Below are 22,267 nucleotides of genomic sequence, written 5' to 3' on the forward strand. Positions count from 1 at the left end.
TAAGTCCATAGTAGTTGTAGGAGATAGTTTGCAGGAATGTTAGAGCTTGATTAATGTTCCATTGTGTAAAGCACTAGGCAGACCCCTCTTTGTCTGGCTTTGTTTAATTTTCATGTTCAACCGCTGACACAGGCCAGAAAAACATACCAATCTGCGGAGGTCATTCCAGGAAGCGCAGTATAACACACACGCGCTCAAGCCTGATCTCTCTTTCTCACTCTAACTCACTCACCTCTTCTCATCCTCCACTTGTAATATAGCTGAGGGGAAAGCTCATACATTTCTCTCTCCCAACCTCTGGGCTCCATGTAGACACTCCCCAGAAAAGCCCTTAGACCTCACACACAGTGTGTGTGTGTGTGTGTGTGTGCGAGAGACAACCAACCTTGCAAACCAACAGAGAATCGCCTTTAAAAAATGTGCAAATAACAGAATAAGATGTCGTTTGGATATTAAGGTTTTAGCTCAGTGGGATAACATGGTCTTGGATTGAGTCATAACATATTTATAATGTGTGTTTTGTCAGTGTGAGCAGTCCTATCTGATGCGGGAGCATGAGGACGTTCAGGAGCGGACCACCCTACGATACGAGGAGAGGATCACAGAGCTACACAGCATCATCGCTGAGCTCAACAAGAAGATAGACCTGCTACAAGGCACTACCATCAGGTGGGTGGCACACACACACGCACGCACACACAGACGTTGTTTACTTATTGTAGTGAAATCAAAATCGGAGCATTTGCGTCAGAGGCCTTGTAAGTGTTTGTTTTCCTAGCTCAAGTGGCCTCTCCAGCCCTCTCCACCGGTGCTTAACACACTGATGTGCACCGGAAATAAACTCCCAAATAGGCATTGGGTTGAGTGCTAAGCAGGACCATTAACCAAACAACTCATTAGAATGAACTCAAGAATGGCAGCCCCCCAAAATTCCTCCATTTCCAAAATGCATACTGGTTTTGGTCACACTTTATTTGGATAGTCCGGATTGTCCATCTGTAGATGCTTTACAGGTTTAGAATAAGGGTTAGTGTAAGGGTTAAGGCTAGGGTAAAGGTTAATAGATAGTTACTGTTAGGCCATCTGTAGATGCTCAAATACAGTGTTACCCTGTTTTTTTTATTAGGTAATAGATTCTTAGGAATTTTGGAGAAGAGGAATTTTTTTAATCTGTTTTCTTTCATTCTCTGTTTGTGTGTGTTTATGTTTGCATAAACGGTGCCATGCCAAATCAGTGTATCTTGCTTCATGTTGTCAGAACAGCACATAACAGTGTGAGTCAGTACTTTCTATTTGTCAACCTTGTGAGAACTATGTGATGTGTATTTATTGCCCGGCTATTTAATTCACAGACGTGCAATCGAAAGATTGTGTCAAACCAATGAAATGCAACCAAACGACCCTATAATTCAGAGCTACAGGCAAGATGTTACATTTTAGTGTTTGGTAGCAGCAGTGACGTTGTTTACTGCAGTACTACTTTCACCAATATTGTTTATTTCTGTATTACATACATAGACCTATTGGATAGAGTTTGGATAGAATACATTATTCCAATGCAACTCCAGGCATGTGTGGCAGACAAAATACAGTGTCCGAGACACAGGCACAAGAATCAACATTCATTCAAAATGTGGAAATGTGTGCTGCTTTCATTCGGATCTAGGAATGTTCCTCGATAAATGTATCTAGCCGTCGTGCAAGGGAGGACAAGTGGTATCAACATAGGTGTGGGGTGTCCGTGCTTCATCTAATAGATCATCCGATGTGCTCAGTCTCACAGACGTGTAAACACTGCACTTCTTAGATCTGACATTTCTCCTGCAGGTTGGTCACACCGGGAGCTTTCCTCTCATTAAAACTACACATGATCTTCATGCTTGTGCATATATTTAAATACTTATGCCTGAGAAGTTCAGACTGGGACGTCACTATTGCTTAATTGCAGAGGGTTCTCATCTGAAGCACGAATACACAAACACGTGTGTGTTTACGTGCTGTATAGAGTTAATCAGCTTGCATATTCATGTGGAAAGTGTGCATATTTGAAAAGGACAAATTCTCGCCACCGCTTTATATGAAAGGCATAGATTTCCATGTTTAATAAGTCATATCTAATCACATGAAATAACCTGTAAAATGGCAAAATACAGCCAACGGATGCTAAACTTACGGTATATAGGCTGGATCTCAGAGGGCTTGAATCAAAGGACCTATTATACTGTAGGTTTTCTCAGGTCGTTTTTCCAGAAATTAACCATGTTAACTATACTCAAGGCTTAAGATTGGCATGATGGTACATCTACACACTTACTGTTTCTATTTTAAGATAAATAGCTGATGCCCTACAAAACAAAATGATTTCTCATTCCCACTGATCAATTCTATACACCATCATCTGGTTGTGTGTGTGTGTGTGTGTGTGTGTGTGGTCATGACAACAACATTGAAGTAAAAAACAAAGTTCGCAGGGAATTGTCACACCCGCCTGGTTGCCAAATCAGTTTTATGCTTTAGCTGACTCGTCTGTTTGCCATCATGCCAGGAAATTAGTGTTATCAAACCACAAACACATCTGTCAACAAGGCTAGTGGCATATCACTTTGCCTTAACGCCGACATAACTCAGTGACCCTCTGCCCCTCAGGGAGGAGGATGAGTTTTCGGAGCTGCGTTCGGAGCTCAGCCACAGCCAGCACGAGGTCAACGAGGACGGACGCAGCCTCGACCAGGACGTTGCCTCCGTGTCACTGGCTGAAAACCACTCCACCCTGGCGACCGCCAACATGGGTAAGAAAGGACACTGCAGTGCTTGACTGTAAACCCACATACAACTCTTATAAATGAGTTTGACTTGCTCTGAATACCCTCGCTCTATGGTTTAGTGGACACATTCACAACCAAGCTGGAGTTTGCTCCACTCCATCAGTAGAATGAATGTGTTTATGCCCTCAGGCTAATCTTCGCTTTTCTGTTTCACTAATAACTGCTTCGATCAGTGGTTCATATGAATCATCTCTCCCATGGAGAGACTGTTACCTATCTGTGCCCATAGTTGTACTCTGTGACCTACAGTATCTGTGCATATCCTCCCTTGATGGATGGCCTGTTGCCAACCAACTGCTATAGGGTTGATGGCACCCAATACACAATTATCGGCTTCTAGCGGAGATCGAATGAGGAGCAGTTATGTGCGTGTGTGTATGTGACTGTGTGTGCGCATTTGTGCTCGCATGCACACTCCCACAATGGAAAATTGATTCAGCAGAGTCCGTGCAGCAGTTCCTTCGAGACGTTATTTATTCTCCCCTCTATCAATGGTGCTGAGTGCACCCAGCAATCACTTGTCAATGGTAAAGAGCTTCATTGGTTTCTCTTCTTCCTTATTCTCAACGTTGAGCAGAGAGAGAGAGAAGAAAAACATATTTTTCATTCATTACAGGTCTTTGTCTCTAGCTGTAGCCGACACACACACACACACACACACACACAAGGATTAAGTTTTGTTAATCATCACGTTCGTTCGCACAGCACTAATTACTTTCGAATTGTTGGCAAAACCAGCATTTACTTTGCCCCTCCAGCGGTAGGAGAAGGGGGGAGATATGGGAAAACATCTAAGTCGCTCTCCACATTTCCATATTCCACACAATGTACCCAGGCTATGTTTGTCTAGGTCTGGGAAGATACTAATAATCCTCATCATCATCATTGTGGATGCAGTATGGCAGCAGGTGCTCACCATCGGCATGGGGGTATTGGATGCTTTGCAGGGCTTTTATTTATATGCTCATTTAAATTAATTTCTGATGAGCCAATTTGATTCCTTCTGGAGATATGAAGATGACACAGTGAATAGGGAACTGAAGCTTTGAAAGTGGTACATGCCTTTTAGGGCTGACCCCATTTAGTCGACTGGTTGATTGTTTACTGATAGGCTGTTGGTCGACCAAGATTTCTTTAGTTGGGCAGTAGCAAAACAAAATGCTTCAATCATGGGGTACAAGACACCTGTCTGATTGGCGCCTGCCTGAGTGAACTGATCCATTGTGGAGGCAGTGGGGATGGCACAGTCCGTCACTCTAAGGCTACTGAAATTGTACAGTGCAGTCGGAAAGTTTTCAGACCCCTTCGACTTTTTCCACATTTGTTACGGTACAGCCTTATTCTAAAAATAAAAATAAACATTTAAAAAAATAAATAAATATCATCGGATGTGATGATCACAATGTAGTATCTAGGAAAACCAATGTTCTGAAGGCTGGGCCTAATATAGTGTAAAAGAGGTCATACAATAAGTTTTGTAGTGATTCATATGTTGTTGATGTAAAGAATGTTTGTTGGTCCGTGTTGTGTAATGAGGAGCAAACAACAGACTTGGCACTTGATGCATTTATGAAATTGCTTATTCCAGTTACTAATAATCATGCACCCATTTAAGGAAATGACTGTAAAAACTGTTATATCCCTGTGGATTAATGAGAAAATGAAAAATGGTATGGTTGAGGGATGAGGGAAAAGGAATGGCAAATAAGTCTGGCTGCACAACCGATTGGCAAACGTATTGCAAGTTGAGAAATGATGTGACTAAACTGAATAAAAAGAAGAAGAAACTACACTATGAAACAAAGATAAATGAAAAAAAACTTTGGAGCACCTTAAATTAAATTTTGTGAAAAAAGGCAAACTGAGCTCCATTTGTTGAATCAGATGGCTCATTCATCACAAAACCAACTGATATTGCCAACTACCTTCTAATGATTTTCTTTTTGGCAAGATTAGCAAATTTAGGCATGACATGCCAGCAACAAACGCTGACACTACACATCCAAGTATATCTGACCAAATTATGAAAGACAAGCATTGTAATTTTGAATTCTGTAAATAATTTGTTGTTGTCTATCAACAATGACAAGCCACAGGGGTCTGACAATGGAAAATGACTGAGGATAATAGCAGATGATATTGCCACTCTTATTTGCCATATCTTCAGTCTAAGCCTACTAGAAGGTGTGTGCCCCCAACACCTCTTTTACGCTGCTGCTACTCTGTTTATCATGTATGCATAGTCACTTTAATTATACCTACATGTACATATTACCTCAATTAGCCCGACTAACTGGTGCCCTCGCACATTGACTCTGTACCTGTACCACCTGTATACAGCCATTGTCATTTTACTGTATTTTTTCTTTCTTTACTTATCTATTGTTGACCTATTTTTTACTTAAAATTGCACTGTTGGTTAGGGCTTGTAAGTAAGCATTTCACTGTAAGGTTGTATTCGGCGTATGTGACAAATAAACTTTGACTTGATATGGAGGGAACCAACAGTCATGACTGGCTCAAATAGCCGACCAACCAGCCTGTTACCAACCCTTAGTAAACTTTTAGAAAAAATGGTGTTTGACCAGATACAAGGCTATTTTACAGTAAACAAATTGACAACATATTTTCAGCATGCTTATAGGGAAGGACATTCAACAAGTACAGCACTTACACAAATGACTGATTGGCTGAGAGGAATTGATGATAAAAAATATTGGGGGGGGGGGCTGTTCTGTTAGACTTTAGTGCAGCTTTTGACATTATCGGTCATAGTCTGCTGCTCGAAAAACGTATTTGTTATGGCTTAACACCCCCTGCTATATTGTGGATAAAGAGTTACCTGTCTGACAGAACACAGAGGGTGTTCTTTAATGGAAGCCACTCCAACATAATCCAGGTAGAATCAGGAATTCCCCAGGGCAACTGTCTAGGCCCCTTACTTTTTTAGATCTTTACTAATGACATGACACTGACTTTGAGTAAAGCCAGTGTATCTATGCGGATGACTCAACACTATACATGTCAGCTACTACAGCGACTGAAATGACTGCAACACTTAACAAAGAGTTGCAATTTGTTTCAGAGTGGGTGGCAAGGAATAAGTTAGTCCAAAATAAAAAAAATTAACTACAATCATTGTATTTGGGACAAATCATTCACTAAACCTTAAACCTCAACTAAATCTTAGAATAAATCATGTGGAAATTGAGCAAGTTGAGGTGATATAACTGCTTGGAGTAACCCTGGATTGTAAACTGTCATTGTCAAAACATTTTGATACCACAGTAGTTAAGATAGGAGATAGAAGTCTGTCCATAATAAAGTAGCACTCTAACTAAACATCAACAAGGCAGGTCCTACTGGCCCTAGTTTTGTCGCACCTGGACTACTGTTCCGTTGTGTGGTCGGGTGCCACAAAAACGGACTTAGGAAAATTGCAATTGGCTCAGAACAGGGCAGCACGGCTGACCCTTGGATGTACATAAAGAGCCAATATGCATGTCAATCTCTCCTGGCTCAAAGTGGAGGAGAGATTGATTTTATTACTACTTGTATTTATGAGAGGTATTAAGATGTTGAATGCACCGTGCTGTCTGTTTGAACTAGTGGCACACAGCTCGGACACCCATGAATGCCCCCCAAAACAAGCCACAAGGTCTCTTCACAGTCTCCAGGTCCAGAACAGACAATGGGAAGCGCACAGTACTACATAGAGCTATAACTACATGGAACTCTATTCCACATCAAGTAACTGATGCAAGGAGTAAAATTAGATTTAAAAATACACCTTATGGAACAGCAGGGACTGTGAAGCAACAAACATAGGCACAGACACATGCATACACACACACACACGATAACATACGCACTACACACACGTACACATGGATTTTGTACTGTAGATATGTGGTAGTGGTGGAGTAGGGGCTTGAGGGCACACAGTGTGTTGTGAAATCTGTGAATGTATTGTATTTTTTTTTTAATCGCATAAAACTGCCTTAATTTTTCTAGACCACAGGATCCATAATAAATAAATACAAATACAAATCAACACATAATGACAAAGAAAAAACAGGTTTTTAGAAATGTTAGAAAATATGCACTGCTGGTCAAAAGTTTTAGGACACCTACTCATTCAAGGGTTTTTCTTAATTTTTTTTACTATTTTCTACATTGTAGAATAATAATGAAGACCTCAAAACTATGAAATAACACATACGGGAATCATGTAGTAATCATGAAGTAATTTGAGATTCTTCAAAGTAGCCACCCTTTGCCTTGATGACAGCTTTGCACACTTGGCATTCTCTCAACCAGCTTCATGAGGTAGTCACCTGGAATGCATTTCAATTAACCTTCTGTGCCTTCTTAAAAGTTAATTTGTGGAATTTCTTTCCTTCTTAATGCGTTTGAGCCAGTCAGTTGTGTTGTGAGAAGGTAGGGGTGGTATACAGAAGATAGCCCTATTTGGTAAAAGACCATATCCATATTATGGCAAGAACAGCTCAAATAAGCAAAGAGAAACGACAGTCCATCATTACTTTAAGACATAAAGGTTAGTCAATACTGAACATGTCAATAACTTTGAAAGTTGCTTCAAGTGCAGTCGCAAAAACCATCAAGCGCTATGATGAAACTGGCTCTCATGAGGACCGCCACAGGAATGGAAGACCCAGAGTTACCTCTGCTGCAGAGGATAAGTTCATTAGAGTTACCAGCCTCAGAAATTGCAGCCCAAATAAATGCTTCACTGAGTTCAAGTAACAAGCACATCTCAACATCAACTGTTCAGAGGAGACTGCGTGAATCAGGCCTTCATGGTCTAATTGCTAAGATACTTGCTTGGGCCAAGAAACATGAGCAATGGACATTAGACCTGTGGAAATTTACAACAGACTCTCTGGTGCGCTTATAATTTATTCAAATTATATTGTAATCTAACAGCACCTGTTTGGCACACATAATATGCACGCAGGGCTCACTCCTTACTTTATTTTTCTTGAACTCCAGTACTTTCCACAACTAGTAAAATGTTTTCCACACCTGACTTCCCCTTTTACCTCCTGAGCAACCAAACATTCCCCAGTTTAGAGTTTATTTGTCATGTCTGCATCCATTTTTGCTGTCACGTGTTATGGTGTTCAGAGTTTGTTCTAACAGTTTATTGACGTGATTATGATCTGCTATAGGTCAGGCCCTGTTGGTCACGTCTATGCGATGCATACGTGTCACGTAAAAAGAGCCGGGGTTGAGGCAATAGGAAATGTTTTTCCTAAATAAATGAGGGATTTCGGTAACAGAACTTTTCAGTCAGAAATGGCTGTAATTATGTTACAGCTTCAGCAACGCGGACAACGTAATAAACACGGTTGATGTTCTGTGGTGGTCGCTGCAGCAGGAAGGAGAGAGAGACAACACTATAAACACTGTTGATGTTCTGTGGTGGTCGCTGCAGCAGGAAGGAGAGAGAGACAACACTATAAACACTGTTGATGTTCTGTGTTGGTCGCTGCAGCAGGAAGGAGAGAGAGACAACACTATAAACACTGTTGATGTTCTGTGGTGGTCGCTGCAGCAGGAGGAGGCCGGCCAGCACAATCAAACAATTGTGGTCCAGCTCGCTCTTGTCACGTGTGTGTTTTATGGTTGATTTGATGAAAACACATACTGTAGGGTGTGTCTATATATGGAAAAATACACGTTAAAATATGTTGACCAATCGATGGTCGAAAGAACAGACGACCCCTGGTCGACCAAGATTTAAAAAAAAATCTGTTCGGGGACAGTCCTACATGTTGGTTGGAGCTTGCTGCTTGCCTTGCAGCCCAGGGTTGTGGGTTTGATTTCCACAGGTGTTATCTGTAGGTCTCTGTGTTTAAATGTACTGAATTTCAATATTATCATATAATATGAAAAATAATTGTCCTTCTTGTATCATTGTCTTTCTCTCAAATAGTTGTGGTGTGTGTTATGTTCTCTCTAAACAGCAGATGTGTGTGTGATGCGGTTTAATGAGTGCGTTACTAGCCTGCAGCATGCCAGCAGCAGCGTCACCCAGTTAATCCAGGCACTCAGTTTAACCGTTAGCATTTAGTACATGGCTGGTTATCAGTATGGCCCTAGCACACAAAACATCAACACTATGCTCCAAGGTCACCTTGCTCATGCAGACTAGAGTAGCTGTGTTGTTCTAGCCACATTGAGGTTTGATTATTTGTTCCTAGATCAGTGTATCTGGCTGTAGTCCTACTATTTTGACCAGCATCCTGCACACTAGAATGAATTAATCTGGTTCCAGATCCGTTTGACTCTGGACTTCTTCCCTGTACTGCAGTGGCCTGAACTCCGTTTGCCTGACATTACATTACATTAGGCTTTAAAACATGAATATGTTCCTAGACCAGTCTGAGCCGGACCTGTGCTTTCTCCCTGTAGACAACTGCAGTGACCTGAACTCAGAGCTGCAGCGGGTTCTGACAGGGTTGGAGAGCGTGCTGTGTGGGAGGAAGAAGAGCACATGCAGCCTGTCTGTGGCCGAGGTGGACCGCCAGATAGAGCAGCTGACCACCGCCAGCCAACACTGTGACCTTGCCATCAAGGTAAGACACCAGAAAATGACTAGAGGCAAATACTGAGACTCGTTTTAGGAAATCCTTTTCCTTCCATATAAACACAATTAATTGGTAGGAAAGCGTGAAGGAGGATAAAGAGAAAGAAAGACATGCAGGATAGATGAAAATAGGTTAACCTAATACTGGTACAAACATCTCCTATTAAATGCATTCACAGACGCTTAAAGAAAGGTAAATGGAAAACGGTGAGATGAGTTATAATATAACTGTTGTAGGATGTTGAACTGTCCTGCTGGAAGACCCAAGCCACTTCCAGTAATCTGTCAGCAGGGGTCCTGGGGTGACCCTGGGTTGTACCCACCAGTAACAGCCCGTCTCAGCCTGGGACGCCTGTGTGATTCAGACTGATGTCATAGACTGATGACGGGCCTGATGGTGGTCCCCACGGTGACACCTCAGCTCTGGTAATGGAAACCTGTCTGCCTGGCTGTCGTCTCCGTAGCGATGGGAGTGTCAGCAGTCCTAAGGGGATTTCAGTCTGCTAGCTATTTCTTTCCTCGCAAACAGATAATACAATACACACATACACAGGGAAATATGGGAGAATGAGAGAGGGAGAACGAAAGGGAAGTAGACCTATAGACACAGAATGTGACAGAGATGTAGAGAAATGAACCGTGAGCGAGAGAGACAGTTATGCTAAAGAAAGAGGTAGAGAAAGGAGGGAGGCAAAGTGAAGGACAGAGAAATACAGCAATTATTTTGCTGATGTTGCTTCCAGAGGCAGTTTGGAAGTCAATAGTGAGTGTTGCAAACAAGGACAGACGATTTTTACGAACTTCTGAACTCAGCGGTTCTGTGAGCTTGTGCGGCTGAGCCATTGTTGCTCCTAGACGTTTCCACTTCACTCTAACCGGACTTAGAGTTGACCGGGACAGCTCTAGCAGTGAAGAAATTTGACGAACTGACTTGTTGGAAAGGTGGCATCCTATAATGATACCACATGGAAAGTCACTGAGCTCTTCGCAAGGCCATTCTACTGCCAACGTTTGTCTATGGATATTGCTTGGCTGTGTGCTCGATTTGGGGTGTCCACATAATTTTGTATATATAGTGTATGTCCTTCGTGTTAAGACTGTTAAAGGCATAACAGACCATCACTGTAACTGGCATTCAGTTAGTGACTGTCATAGCCCACTCACTGTAAGGTGGGAGAATGGATTTACTTGGCTTTATGTTATCAGTCTGAATGGACTTCCATCACAAACCATTGTGTCAGAGCTGCAATAGAGGACAGATGGAGATATATTACTGTAAAGAAAGAGAAATCAAGGTCCCTATGTTTGATGTTTATTCAGTGATCTACATCTTCTAATAAACTAATTGAACTTGGCTATCAATTTCACCCCCTTTTGTTGGCTGATCACAGTGGACACAACCAGTGCTAGTCTGACCACTTAATGCTAACCCAGTTACATTTTGTGGGAAGAAAAATAGACACCTTCACAGTTCCAGCATCCTAATGGTGTCTCTTTCACATCTGTAACAACCAAATTTTTGTAATTTGATAGAAACATTTATCCAGTGAGTATGAGAGGTGGAGCTGATTCCGACACCGATATATCCAGTCCTTTCAGATTTGCGAGGAGTCAGCCAAGGGTCTAGTGATGGGTTTGGGACACAGTATCCCATGGTGTGTGGACCCAATCCATTACCATTGACTAAGCCTATAAAAAGAATACCACACAGGCAAATGTGTATCTTCTCCAAGGCCATTTGTTGATATTGGGTGTTCATGCGGCACAGACAAGTTTAAGTTACTCCACACGTTCCATAGCAGTAGCTGGGCTTATAAAACCGTACTTTATATAATATAGAGCCCAGGCTGTTATCTCTGGTTTTGAATCTGAATTTAGAGAAGTGAATTTGAATGCATCCAAGAAGTTGAATATAGGAAACTTTGAAAACTTGTATCAACAATGAATGCAATATCTTCCATATTAAAACCGAATGTTAAGTGCATTTGGAAAGTATTCAGACCCCTTGACTTTTCCCACATTTTGTTATGTTACAGACTTATTCTAAAATTGATTTAAAAAAAAAATCCTCATCAATTGCCACACATTACCCCATAAGGACAAAGAAAGAAAAAAAGTATAATTTTTTTGCAAATGTATTAAAAATAAAAAAACAGATACCTTATTTACCCAAGTATTCAGACCCTTTGCTATGAGACTCAAAATTGACCTCAGGTGCATCCTATTTCCATTGATCATCCAGATGTTTCTATAACTTGATTGGAGTCCATCTATGGTAAATTCAGTTGTTTGGAAATTATTTGGAAAGGTACCTCTATATAATTCCCCACAGTTTACAGTGCATGTCAGAGCAAAAACCAAGCCATGAGGTTGAAGGAATTGTCCGTAGAGCTCCAAGACAGGATGTTGTCGAGTCAAAGATCTGGGGAAGGGTACCAAAACATTTCTGCAACATTGAAGGTCCCAAAGAACACAGTGGCCTCCATCATTCTGAAATGGGAGAAGTTTGGAACCATCAAGACTCTTCCTTGAGCTGGCCACCTGGCTAAACTGAGCAATCAGGGGAGAAGGGCCTTGGTCAGGGAGGTGACCAAGAACCCAATGGTCACTCTGACAGAGCTCCAGAGTTCCTCTGTGGAAATGGGAGAACCTTCCAGAAGGACAACCATCTCTGCAGCAATCCACCAATCAGGGCTTTATGGTAGAGTGGCCAGACGGAAGCCACTCTTCAGTAAAAGGCACATGACAGCCGCTTGCCAAAATGAGATACAAGATTATTAAAATTATTATATTTTTCACATTTATTTCACCAGTTAGGCCAGTTGATGGAATTGATGGAATTAGTTCAATATCCTTCCAGGATATCCGGGGCAGGTCGATTAGAAAGGCCTGCTCGCTGAAGTGTTTTAGGGAGCGTTTGACAGTGATGAGTGGTGGTTGTTTGATCGCAGACCCATTACGAACGCAGGCAACGAGGCAGTGATCACTGAGATCCTGGTTGAAGACAGCAGAGGTGTATTTAGAGGCCAGGTTGGTCAGGATGATATCTATGTGGGTGCAGGCTATCTCTACAGGAGATCACAACTCCACCCCCTTTGGTAGTTCTATCTTTGGTCTGATGAAACCAAGATTGAACTCTTTGGCCTGAATGCCAAGCGTCACGTCTGGAGGAAACCTGGTACCATCCCTACGGGGAAGCATGGTGTTGGCAGCATCATGCTGTGAGGATGTTTTTCAGCAGCAGGGACTGCGAGACTAGTCAGGATCGAGGGAAAGATGAACAGAGCAAAGTACAGGGAGATCCTTGATGAAAACCTGCTCCAGAGCACTCAGGACCTCAGACTGGTGTGAAGGTTCACTTTCCGACAGGACAACGACCCTAAGCACACAGCCACGGCACGCAGGAGGGGACAAGTCTCTGAATGTCCTTGAGTGGCCCAAACGGACCCAATCGGACATCTCTGGAGAGACCTGAAAATGGCTGTGCAGCAATGCTCCCCATCCAACCTGACAGAGCTGGAGAGGATCTGCATAGAAGAATTGGAGAAACTCCCCAAGTACAGGTGTGCCAAGCTTGTAGCGTCATACCCAAGAAGACTCAAGCCTGTAATCGCTGCCAAAGGGGCTTCAACAAGGTACTGAGTAAAGGGTCTGAATACTTATGAAAATATGATATTTCCAAAAACCTGTTTTTGCTTTGTCATTATGGGTATCGTGTGTAGATTTAATCCATTTTAGAATAAGGCTATAACGTAACAAAAAGTGGGAAAAGTCAGGGGGTATGAATACAGTGCCTTCAGATAGTATTCATACCCATTGACTTATAACACATTTTGTTGTGTTACGGCCTGGATTTAACATGTATGAATTTAATAAAAACGGCACTGTAAATATTCAATTGAATTTTATAACAGAATTAAATATTTATTCAATTCAGTTTCAAATCGTGAAATACAAGTCCAAATGATGAACTCTATGATTCAATTTGTGCATTCCAAATTCCAAAATATGAAATTCCATTTCAGTATCCTAATACAAATGCAAAACTTTTGCTCCATAGCTGGCCTGGTATGAGATCTACAGCAGTCGATGAGACTTGGGAAGCTCATTCCATTTCCTTTCACTGTTTAAACCAATTTCCTCTTCATCAACCCCCCCCCCCCCCCCCCCCCCCCCCCCCCCCTCTGCTCTCTCGCTATCGCTCTTGCTCTGTTTGGGAGCTGTGAGAGGGAGATGGATGGATGGAGGGATGAGAGGGCTAGATGGATGGAGGGATAAGAGAGGTTGACTCTCTGGGGTGGAGAGGAGATGAAGGTGAGACTCAAGCGTGTCTCTAAGCCCACTAAACCTATGAATCACTCTGGCATCAGAGAGTGAGGATCTGTAAAGACAGACATGGTCATAGACTCTAACCATCTGCCATATCTCACACGCGCGTACGCATGCACGCACTCACGCACATACACAGTTATACACTCTGAAATATGGGCACTTTGAGAGATCAGGGGTTTCTTACACTAGATTAAAAAATGAAAAAGTCACATGTACATAAATCATAGTCTTGGATACTTGTTCTACTCATGTAAATTGAGACGCATGATGGACTACACTACCCACAAATTATTAACATACAAATTGTGAACTGCTATGTAGGGTAAAAGTCTGTGCAAAAACTAATGTGCCTGACATGTTAGATTTTCTTGTTTTGTCTGTCTCACTTTTGTTTTGTCTCCTTGTTAGTTTTTCTGATATCATTTTCTTGTCTCTTTCTTGGGGCGACTACAAGATACCAAATGGATCTTCTTTGTGATGCCAATTCAATGAGTCCCAGAGAATCCACAGTCATTCACATTTGGTTACTAGAATTGTTACCATTAATCTCAATCTCAACACCCTATATACAGTTGAAGTTTACATACACCTTAGCCAAGTACATTTAAAATCAGTTTTTCACAATTCCTGACATTTAATCCTTGTAAAAATTCCCTGTCTTAGGTCAGTTTGGATCACCACTTTATTTTAAGAATGTGAAATGTCAGAATAATAGTAGAGAGAACGATTTCTTTCTCTTTTATTTCTTTCATCACATTCCCAGTGTGTCAGAAGTTTACATTACACTCAATTAGTATTTGGTAGCATTGCTTTTAAATTCTTTAACTTGGGTCAAACGTTTCGGGTAGCCTACCACAAGCTTCCCACAATAAGTTGGGTGAATGTTGGCCCATTCCTCCTGACAGAGCTGGTGTAACTGAGTCAGGTTTGTAGGCCTCCTTGCACGTACACGCTTTTTCAGTTTTTCGATTTTCTGTAGGATTGAGGTTAGGGCTTTGTGATGGCCACTCCAATACTTTGACTTTGTTGTCCTTAAGCCATTTTGCCACAACTTTGGAAGAATTCTTGTGGTCATTGTCCATTTGGAAGACCCATTTGCGACCAGATGTTGCTTCAAAATATCCACATAATTGTCCTTCCTCATGATGCCATCTGTTTTGTGAAGTGCACCAGTCCCTCCTGCAGCAAAGCACCCCCACAACATCATGCTGCTACCCCCGTGCTTCACGGTTGGGATGGTGTTCTTCGGCTTGCAAGCATCCCCCTTTTTCCTCCAAACATAACAATGGTCATTATGGCCAAACAGTTCTATTTTTGTTTCATCAGACCAGAGGACATTTCTTCATGTGCAGTTGCAAACCGTAGTCTGGCTTTTTTATGGCGGTTTTGGAGCAGTGGCTTCTTCCTTGCTGAGCGGCCTTTCAGGTTATGTCGATACAGGACTCGTTTTACTGTGGATATAGATACTTTTGTACTTGTTTCCTCCAGCATCTTCACAAGGTCCTTTGCTGTTGTTCTGGGATTGATTTGCACTTTTCACACCAAAAGTACGTTCATCTCTAGTAGACAGAACGTTCCTCCTTCCTGAGCGGTATGACGGCTTCGTGGTCCCATGGTGTTTATACTTGCGTACTATTGTTTATAGAGATGAAGGTGGTACCTTCAGGCATTTGGAAATTGCTCCCAAGGTTGAACCAGACTTGTGGAGGTCTACAATATTTTTTCTGAGGTCTTGGCTGATTTATTTTGGTTTTCAAATGATGTCAAACAAAGAGGCACTGAGTTTGAAGGTAGGCCTTGAAATACATCCACAGGTACACCTCCAATTGACTCAAATAATGTCAATCAGTCTATCAGAAGCTTCTAATGCCATGCCATCATTTTCTGGAATTTTCGAAGATGTTTAAAGGCACAGTCAACTTTGTGTATGTAAACTTCTGACCCACTTGAATTGTGATGCAGTGAATTATAAGTGAAATAATCTGTCTGTAAACAATTGTTGGAAAAATGACTTGTGTCATTCACAAAGCAGATGTCCTAACCGACTTGCCAAAACTATAGTTTGTTATCAAGAATTTTTTGGAGTGGTTGAAAAATGAGTCTTAATGACTCCATCCTAAGTGTATGTAAACTTCCGACTTCAACTGTACACACGGCACTTTAAAATAAAATAATGTTCCCCCTCTTTCCTCCTTTCCCCCAGACGGTGGAGGAGATCGAGGGGGCCTTGGGCCGGGACTTCTACCCCAGCCTGTCGGAGGAGCGTATGCACTGGCAGAAGGAGCTGGCCGGCCTGAGGGAAGAGAACGAGAGCCTGACGGCCATGCTGTGCTCCAAGGAGGAGGACCTGAACCGCACCAAGGCCACCATGAACGCCATCCGGGAAGAACGTGACCGCTTGAGGCGACGGGTCAGTCAGCTGGGTCCTGTTATTATGATTTTTTAAAAGCATTTTCTGTCATTTGGTTTATGGGTTTTGTTTGTTTTTTGTGTACCTTTTGAGCCTTTCCACATGACTGTGTTGGTGGCTGACAGACTGGGGTGCATCGTTGCTTATTATTACTAAGACGGGTTTACATACATTTTTATTGAATCTGACCCATAAGTCAATATGATACAAAAAGGTATCTAGTGAGGTGGAAGGAAGAAAGAAGAGACTCAACATAGCTGTATGTTTCTTAGTTTTCATTCGCTTTCATGTTTTTTATTAGATCCCGAAAAAGTTGTGAGAACTTGAGCCTATTACCAAATCTTTAGTAAATGTGTCCTAGTGTGAACCTGTTCTAGGCAGAGAACTAAGACTGAATCTGAATGAATAAAAACATTCTCTCCACAGAGGCTCTAAGCTGCAATTATGGTCCACCATGTCCGTTGGATTGAAAGATCTGCGGCGATCAGTTCAAATATAGACATGTTCTCTGATGCTTTGTCGCTAGGCCACTGCATTGACAGACACTCGCACGTACCATTTCTAATTCCAGGAAGTTTATTCAGGGAAGTCTGAAGGAGTAGAAGACATTACTGGGCACCAGTGGCAAGACACGTGTATTTATCCTTGCTCCTGCAAGAATGAACCCTTTGAATTTTCCAGCTGCGAACTGAGTTCTGCTTTCTGAACCAAACTATGGATGGTGCGCCGGTTGGGGCAGCCATCTGAATCAATAGGTTGAGCGTTTTTAGACACATAATCAAATCTGGTGTCCTCCCAAGGCTTGCTGGAGCTAGTTAGGACCGTAATGCGATTAGACCGCGAGATGCATCGAGCGAAAAATGGCCAGGCCGACCTAACCAGCCTCACTAATTCTGGCGGGTCCTCAAAGGAGTCCTAGACGCAGCAGAAAAAGCATCCCAGCTCAGCTCAGAGCACTCGTTCCTCCCACCCTCTCAATTTCTCTTCTCCTCTTTCCTCTAATGAAATCTGTTTGTTTTACAGAGAAATTGGACAAATGCATTGCATTGCTATTTCAATGTGGGGCTCCTTAAACGATTTGCTATGCACACACCAGCGCGTCCTTGGGGGCCCGCTTCCTCCCGCTCAGCCTTTTAAAATATGGATTCCCCCTCATTTGAGACTCAAGGTCCAGATACGATCTTAACTTTCCTTCCATAGGCTTTTACCCTCCATTGAAGGACAGGTATTTACTGTGGTAGTAAGCATCTTTTACACATTTTACAGTACTGTAAAATACTGTATGTGTCTTGTCCACATAATTCAGCTGTGTCAGCATTTTGTTTACGATACAAAAGAGCGTTTGAATTTAAAGGCCAGATACAGAACACTATATATTGGCATGTCATTGTAAGCCTTCTAAGCTTTTACAATGCACTCCACTCATAATAAGAATCACATATGTTGGACTCAACCACTTCCAGAGGAAACACCACAGTATAAGGCAGTGTATACTGGACCAAAATGTAAACGCACCATGGTAAGTGTTGGTCCCATGTTTCATGAGCTGAAATAAAAGATATGAGAAATTGTCCATACACACAAAAAGCTTATTTCTCTCAAATTTTGTGTGTAAATTTGGTGAGCATTTCTCCTTTGCCAAGATAATCCATCCAGTTGACATTTGTTGCATATGAAGAAGCTGATTAAACAGCATGATCATTACACAGGTGCACCTTGTGCTAAGGACAATAACAAGCCACTCTAAAATGTGCTGTTTTGTCACACAATGCCACAGATGTCTCAAGGTTTGAGGGAGTGTACAATTGGCATGCTGACTGCAGGAATGTCCACCAGAGTTGTTGCCAGCCTCACAACCGCAGACCACGTGTAACCACGCCAGCCCAGGACCTTCACTTCCGGCTTCTTCACCTGCTGGATTGTCTGAGACCTGCCACTCGAACAGCTGATGAAACTGAGGAATATTTCTGTCTTTAATAAAGCTCTTTGTGGGGAAAAACGAATTCTGATTGGCTGGCCTGGTGCTGCAATGGCTGGACCTGGCTCCCAAGTGGGTATGCCTATGCCCTCCCAGGCCCACCCATGGCTGCGCCCCTTCCCAGTCATGTAAAATCCATGGATTAGGGCCTAATGAATGTATTTCAATTGACTGATTTCCTTATATGAACTTTAACTCAGTAAAATCGTTCAAATTGTTGCATATTGCCGTTTATATTGTTGTTCAGTATACTTTTTAAAATCAGCTGGATACAAGAACAGCCCTGGACACATGTGCATGTGAGTCAAACAAAGTCCTCGGTTTATAAACTGGCCAGAACCAAATAGAACCAGAATCATATTATTTGCAGTTTCTTTTCTCAGGGATCATGAGGTGAGACAGCTGGCTAGAGGACTAGTTCATAATGTCGCAGTCATCTCTGTGTCCTTTGTCAGCACATGGCAGCCATGTTTTTTTTTTTCAGACCCTCGACTCCCAGGGAGTTTCTCAGGAGAGGAGAACAGGAAAAACAGCAGTGTTCAAAGTCATGGCCAAGCTTTCCCTCATTCTTTTACATGCTCTCTCTAGCTCTCTCTCACTCACATTTATTGGCTTGGGAAACATATGCTTACATTGCCAAAGCAAGTGAAATTAACAATACAAAGTGAACAGTCATTGTCTATATACAGTTGTCGTGACTTTACATTCATTAATCTGATGACTGTTATTTAATCCACTAACTATCTTTAATTGTTACCCGACTTTAAATTAATAATGTAACAATTAACTCATTAGGATTTGGGGCACCACGGAAGAAGATGTTTAGAGTTACCATCGTTTAGAGTTACCATCTCCCGAATTAAAGCTATACTGTATAAGGTTTCATCAATAAACAGTCATCTTATTACTCATTGCAGTGGCTTGTGAAAAAATGTACCCCCCTTGGCATTTTTCCTATTTTGTTGCCTTACAACCTGGAATTAAAATATATTTTATCATTATCATGTATCATTTGATTTACACAACATAGCTACCGCTTTGAAGATGCAAAATATTTTTAATTGTGAAGCAAACAAGAAATAAGACAAAAAAACAGAACTTGAGCGTGCATTACTATTCACCATCCAAAGTCAATACTTTGTAGAGCCACCTTTTGCAGCAATTTCAGCTGCAAGTCTCTTGGGGTATGTCTCTATAAGCTTGGCACATCTAGCCACTGGGATTTTTGCCCTTTCTTCAAGGCAAAACTGCTTCAGCTCCTTCAAGTTGGATGGGTTCCACTGGTGTACAGGAATCTTTAAGTCATACCACAGATTCTCAATTGGATTGAGGTCGTGAGCTTTGACTAGGCCATTCCAAGACATTTAAATGTTTCCCCTTAAACCACTCGAGTGTTGCTATAGCAGTATGCTTAGGGTCATTGTCCTGCTGGAAGGTGAACCTCCATCCCAGTCTCAAATCTCTGGATGACTGAAACAGGTTTCCCTCAATAATTTCCCTGTATTTAGCGCCATCATCATTCCTTCAATTTTGACCAGTTTCGTAGTCCATGCCGATGGAAAAAAAATCGATCCCTGCCGATGGATTTTTTTCATGCCAAAAAGCTCAATTTTTATTCTCATTTGACCGGAGTACCTTCTTCCATATGTTTGGGGAGTCTCCCACATGCTTTTTGGCCAACACCAAACATGTTTGCTTCTTCTTCTTTTTTAAGCAATGGCTTTTTTCTGGCCACTTTTCCGTAAAGTGTATGGCTTAAAGAGCTTTGCAGCTCCTTCAGGTTTATATTTGGTATCTGTGTTGCCTCTCTGATTAATGCCCTACATGCCTGGTCCGTGAGTTTTGGTGGGCGGCCCTCTCTTGGCATGTTTGCCCCTTCCTTAGTGGTGTTGCAGACTCTGAGGCCTTTCAGAACAGGTGTATATATACTGACATGTGACAGATCATGTGACACTTAGATTTCACACAAGTGGACTTTATTTAACTAATTGTGTGACTTCTGAAGGTAATTGGTTGCACCAGATCTTATTTAGGGGCTTCATAGCAAAGTGGTTGAATCCATATACACGCACCACTTTTCAGTTGTTGTTTTTTTTGGAACAAGTTGTTTTTTAAACAGATGGAGAGGGGGAAAAAGAGAGAGACCGAGAGAAACGTAAACTTTCTATAACTATTCTCCCATTAAACATATACTTTGCACATTACGCCGCCAATTTGGAATAAGAAATCATGAATGTGTTTACGTGTGAAATGTTCGTTGTTTATCTCGGTCGGAAACAAGCCTTCTCGGAAAGTTGTTAGCCTTCCAGCTGTATGGCTCTGATTGTCTGAAAGGGCTATCTCCTTTCCCGTCTTCTACTGTTGTTCACTCTGGAAGATAACCGCCATGTCGACGGTTCCCATTGGTGATGAGCGTAGTAGGATAGTCTCACTTAGATTAGCTTTTCTCAATATCTGACTTAAGACAGCTGTACCAGTGATTTTCTGAGATGAGCTTCTCGCCTCTTCCTCCTCGTGTTGGTATTCAGGATTCGGACCACAATAGACATGAGCTGCAGCTCTTCGTCTCTCTGGTCTAAAGGAAGGTGAGTATTTCTTCACCCCATGTTGAGATTCAGAGTTTCAGCCATTTAAAACATGTAGCTCTCGCCTCACGCTTCCTGGTCTAATGTTAATTTTGTAACCAAGGCTTTTTATGCACTCTGGCCAAAAGGGGCGTTCCATCATGCTGACAAGCTTTAGCATTGACCTCACTCGGGGCGTGGCTACTTAATGTGCAAAGGATATGATTACAAGTTCTCTCTTACCCGTCCTAAAAGCTCTTTCATATCTTAACAAAAATACTTTAATAATTGTTCATATTGTATTCACAACATATTGGATGAAAACTTGACAGATAAAGTGGGTATCCTTTCCAAGTTGTAGTATTTGGTCCATACCGTTTTTAATAACATCACAAAATGAAAAACAATATGACATTAGTTTCCTATGTCTCCCCACTGACTATTTCCCATGTCGTTACTTTAGAAATATTGTTCCATGATTCACTTTTTTAACGTTAAGAGTTTTCGGGCGGGCAAAAATCTCTCTAGACAACAGCATTTCTTTGGTTGATACTAAAGGGTAGAGAGAGAGTTCTCTCCTGCTTAAATTTACGACCAGGTGTGGAGGTTTCAAAACCCCCACAGTTCTCTCTTCCCCTCATTTGTCGGTGGGAGAGGGTCTGGTTATTGTCAGCCATTGCTAAGCTGACCTGACCCATTGTGATCCTCACAGGACAGTGTTGTAACAATGTGCAAATACTTAAAGTAGAAAATGGAAAATAAATAAATGTAAATGTACATTTTTCTTCAAACACCATTGTTAACAGGTCACAAATCTTGCTGCTGTGATTGCACGCTGGGGGTCTGGAATTGTATTTGTTTTCAAATCTTTGTGGGTCTGTGTAATCTGAGGGTATTATGTATCTCTAATATGCTCATACATTTGGCAGGAGGTTAGGAAGTGCAGCTCAGTTTTCAATGGATTTTGTAGGCAGTGTGCACAGCCTGTACATAGTCAAAGCTTTTCTTAATTTTGGGTCAGTCACAGTGGTCCGGTATTCTGCCACTGTACTCTGTTTAGGGCCAAATAGCGTTCTAGTTTGCTCAGTGAAAAGAAAAATATATATTTACAATGTGTCACGTAATATTGTTTTGTGTTCTCATGATTTGGTTGGGTCTAATTGTGTTTCCAGGACCAGCTTGCTATCTCTCCCTCTCTCCTACACCCTGTCTGTCCCTGCTCTCCCGCTCTCATTCCCAGTGTCTGCTTCACTGTCAACCTTTCCCCAACCCTGTCTGTCCCTGCTCTCCCTCTCTCATTCCCAGTGTCTGCTTCACTGTCAACCTTTCCCCACTCTCCTCTAGCCCCCCTCTTTCTGTCACTCACTTTCTCTTCTGTTTCCGCTCTACCCTTTCTCTCTCTATCTGTCTCTGAAAGTCTCCTCTCCCCTGGCGTCCGTAGGGAAATAGAGGTGGGGAAAATCTGTTCTCGCAGTCTGGCTGGCGGAGGCAGAGACAGAGTTAGTGGCAGATGCAGGCTTATCGCCTCAGCTGTTTTCCAGGCCA

The 22,267-nt window shown here is 42.0% G+C and overlaps 1 protein-coding gene across 5 annotated transcripts in view; it reads left to right on the plus strand.

Moving 5' to 3' along the window:
- The window catches only part of LOC110509842 (MCC regulator of WNT signaling pathway), a 151,656-nt gene that overhangs the window by 72,971 nt on the left and 56,418 nt on the right, over window positions 1-22,267 (plus strand). For all 5 annotated transcript variants that reach the window (XM_036967260.1, XM_036967258.1, XM_036967259.1 and 2 more), the window contains 4 exons: window positions 527-669; window positions 2,647-2,789; window positions 9,264-9,427; window positions 15,974-16,180. In XM_036967260.1, coding sequence (XP_036823155.1) covers window positions 527-669; window positions 2,647-2,789; window positions 9,264-9,427; window positions 15,974-16,180 — 657 coding nt within the window. The remainder of the gene's footprint in view (window positions 1-526; window positions 670-2,646; window positions 2,790-9,263; window positions 9,428-15,973; window positions 16,181-22,267) is intronic.

This window comes from Oncorhynchus mykiss, chromosome Y (genome assembly GCF_013265735.2).
Source record: "Oncorhynchus mykiss isolate Arlee chromosome Y, USDA_OmykA_1.1, whole genome shotgun sequence".
Taxonomy (NCBI): domain Eukaryota; kingdom Metazoa; phylum Chordata; class Actinopteri; order Salmoniformes; family Salmonidae; genus Oncorhynchus; species Oncorhynchus mykiss.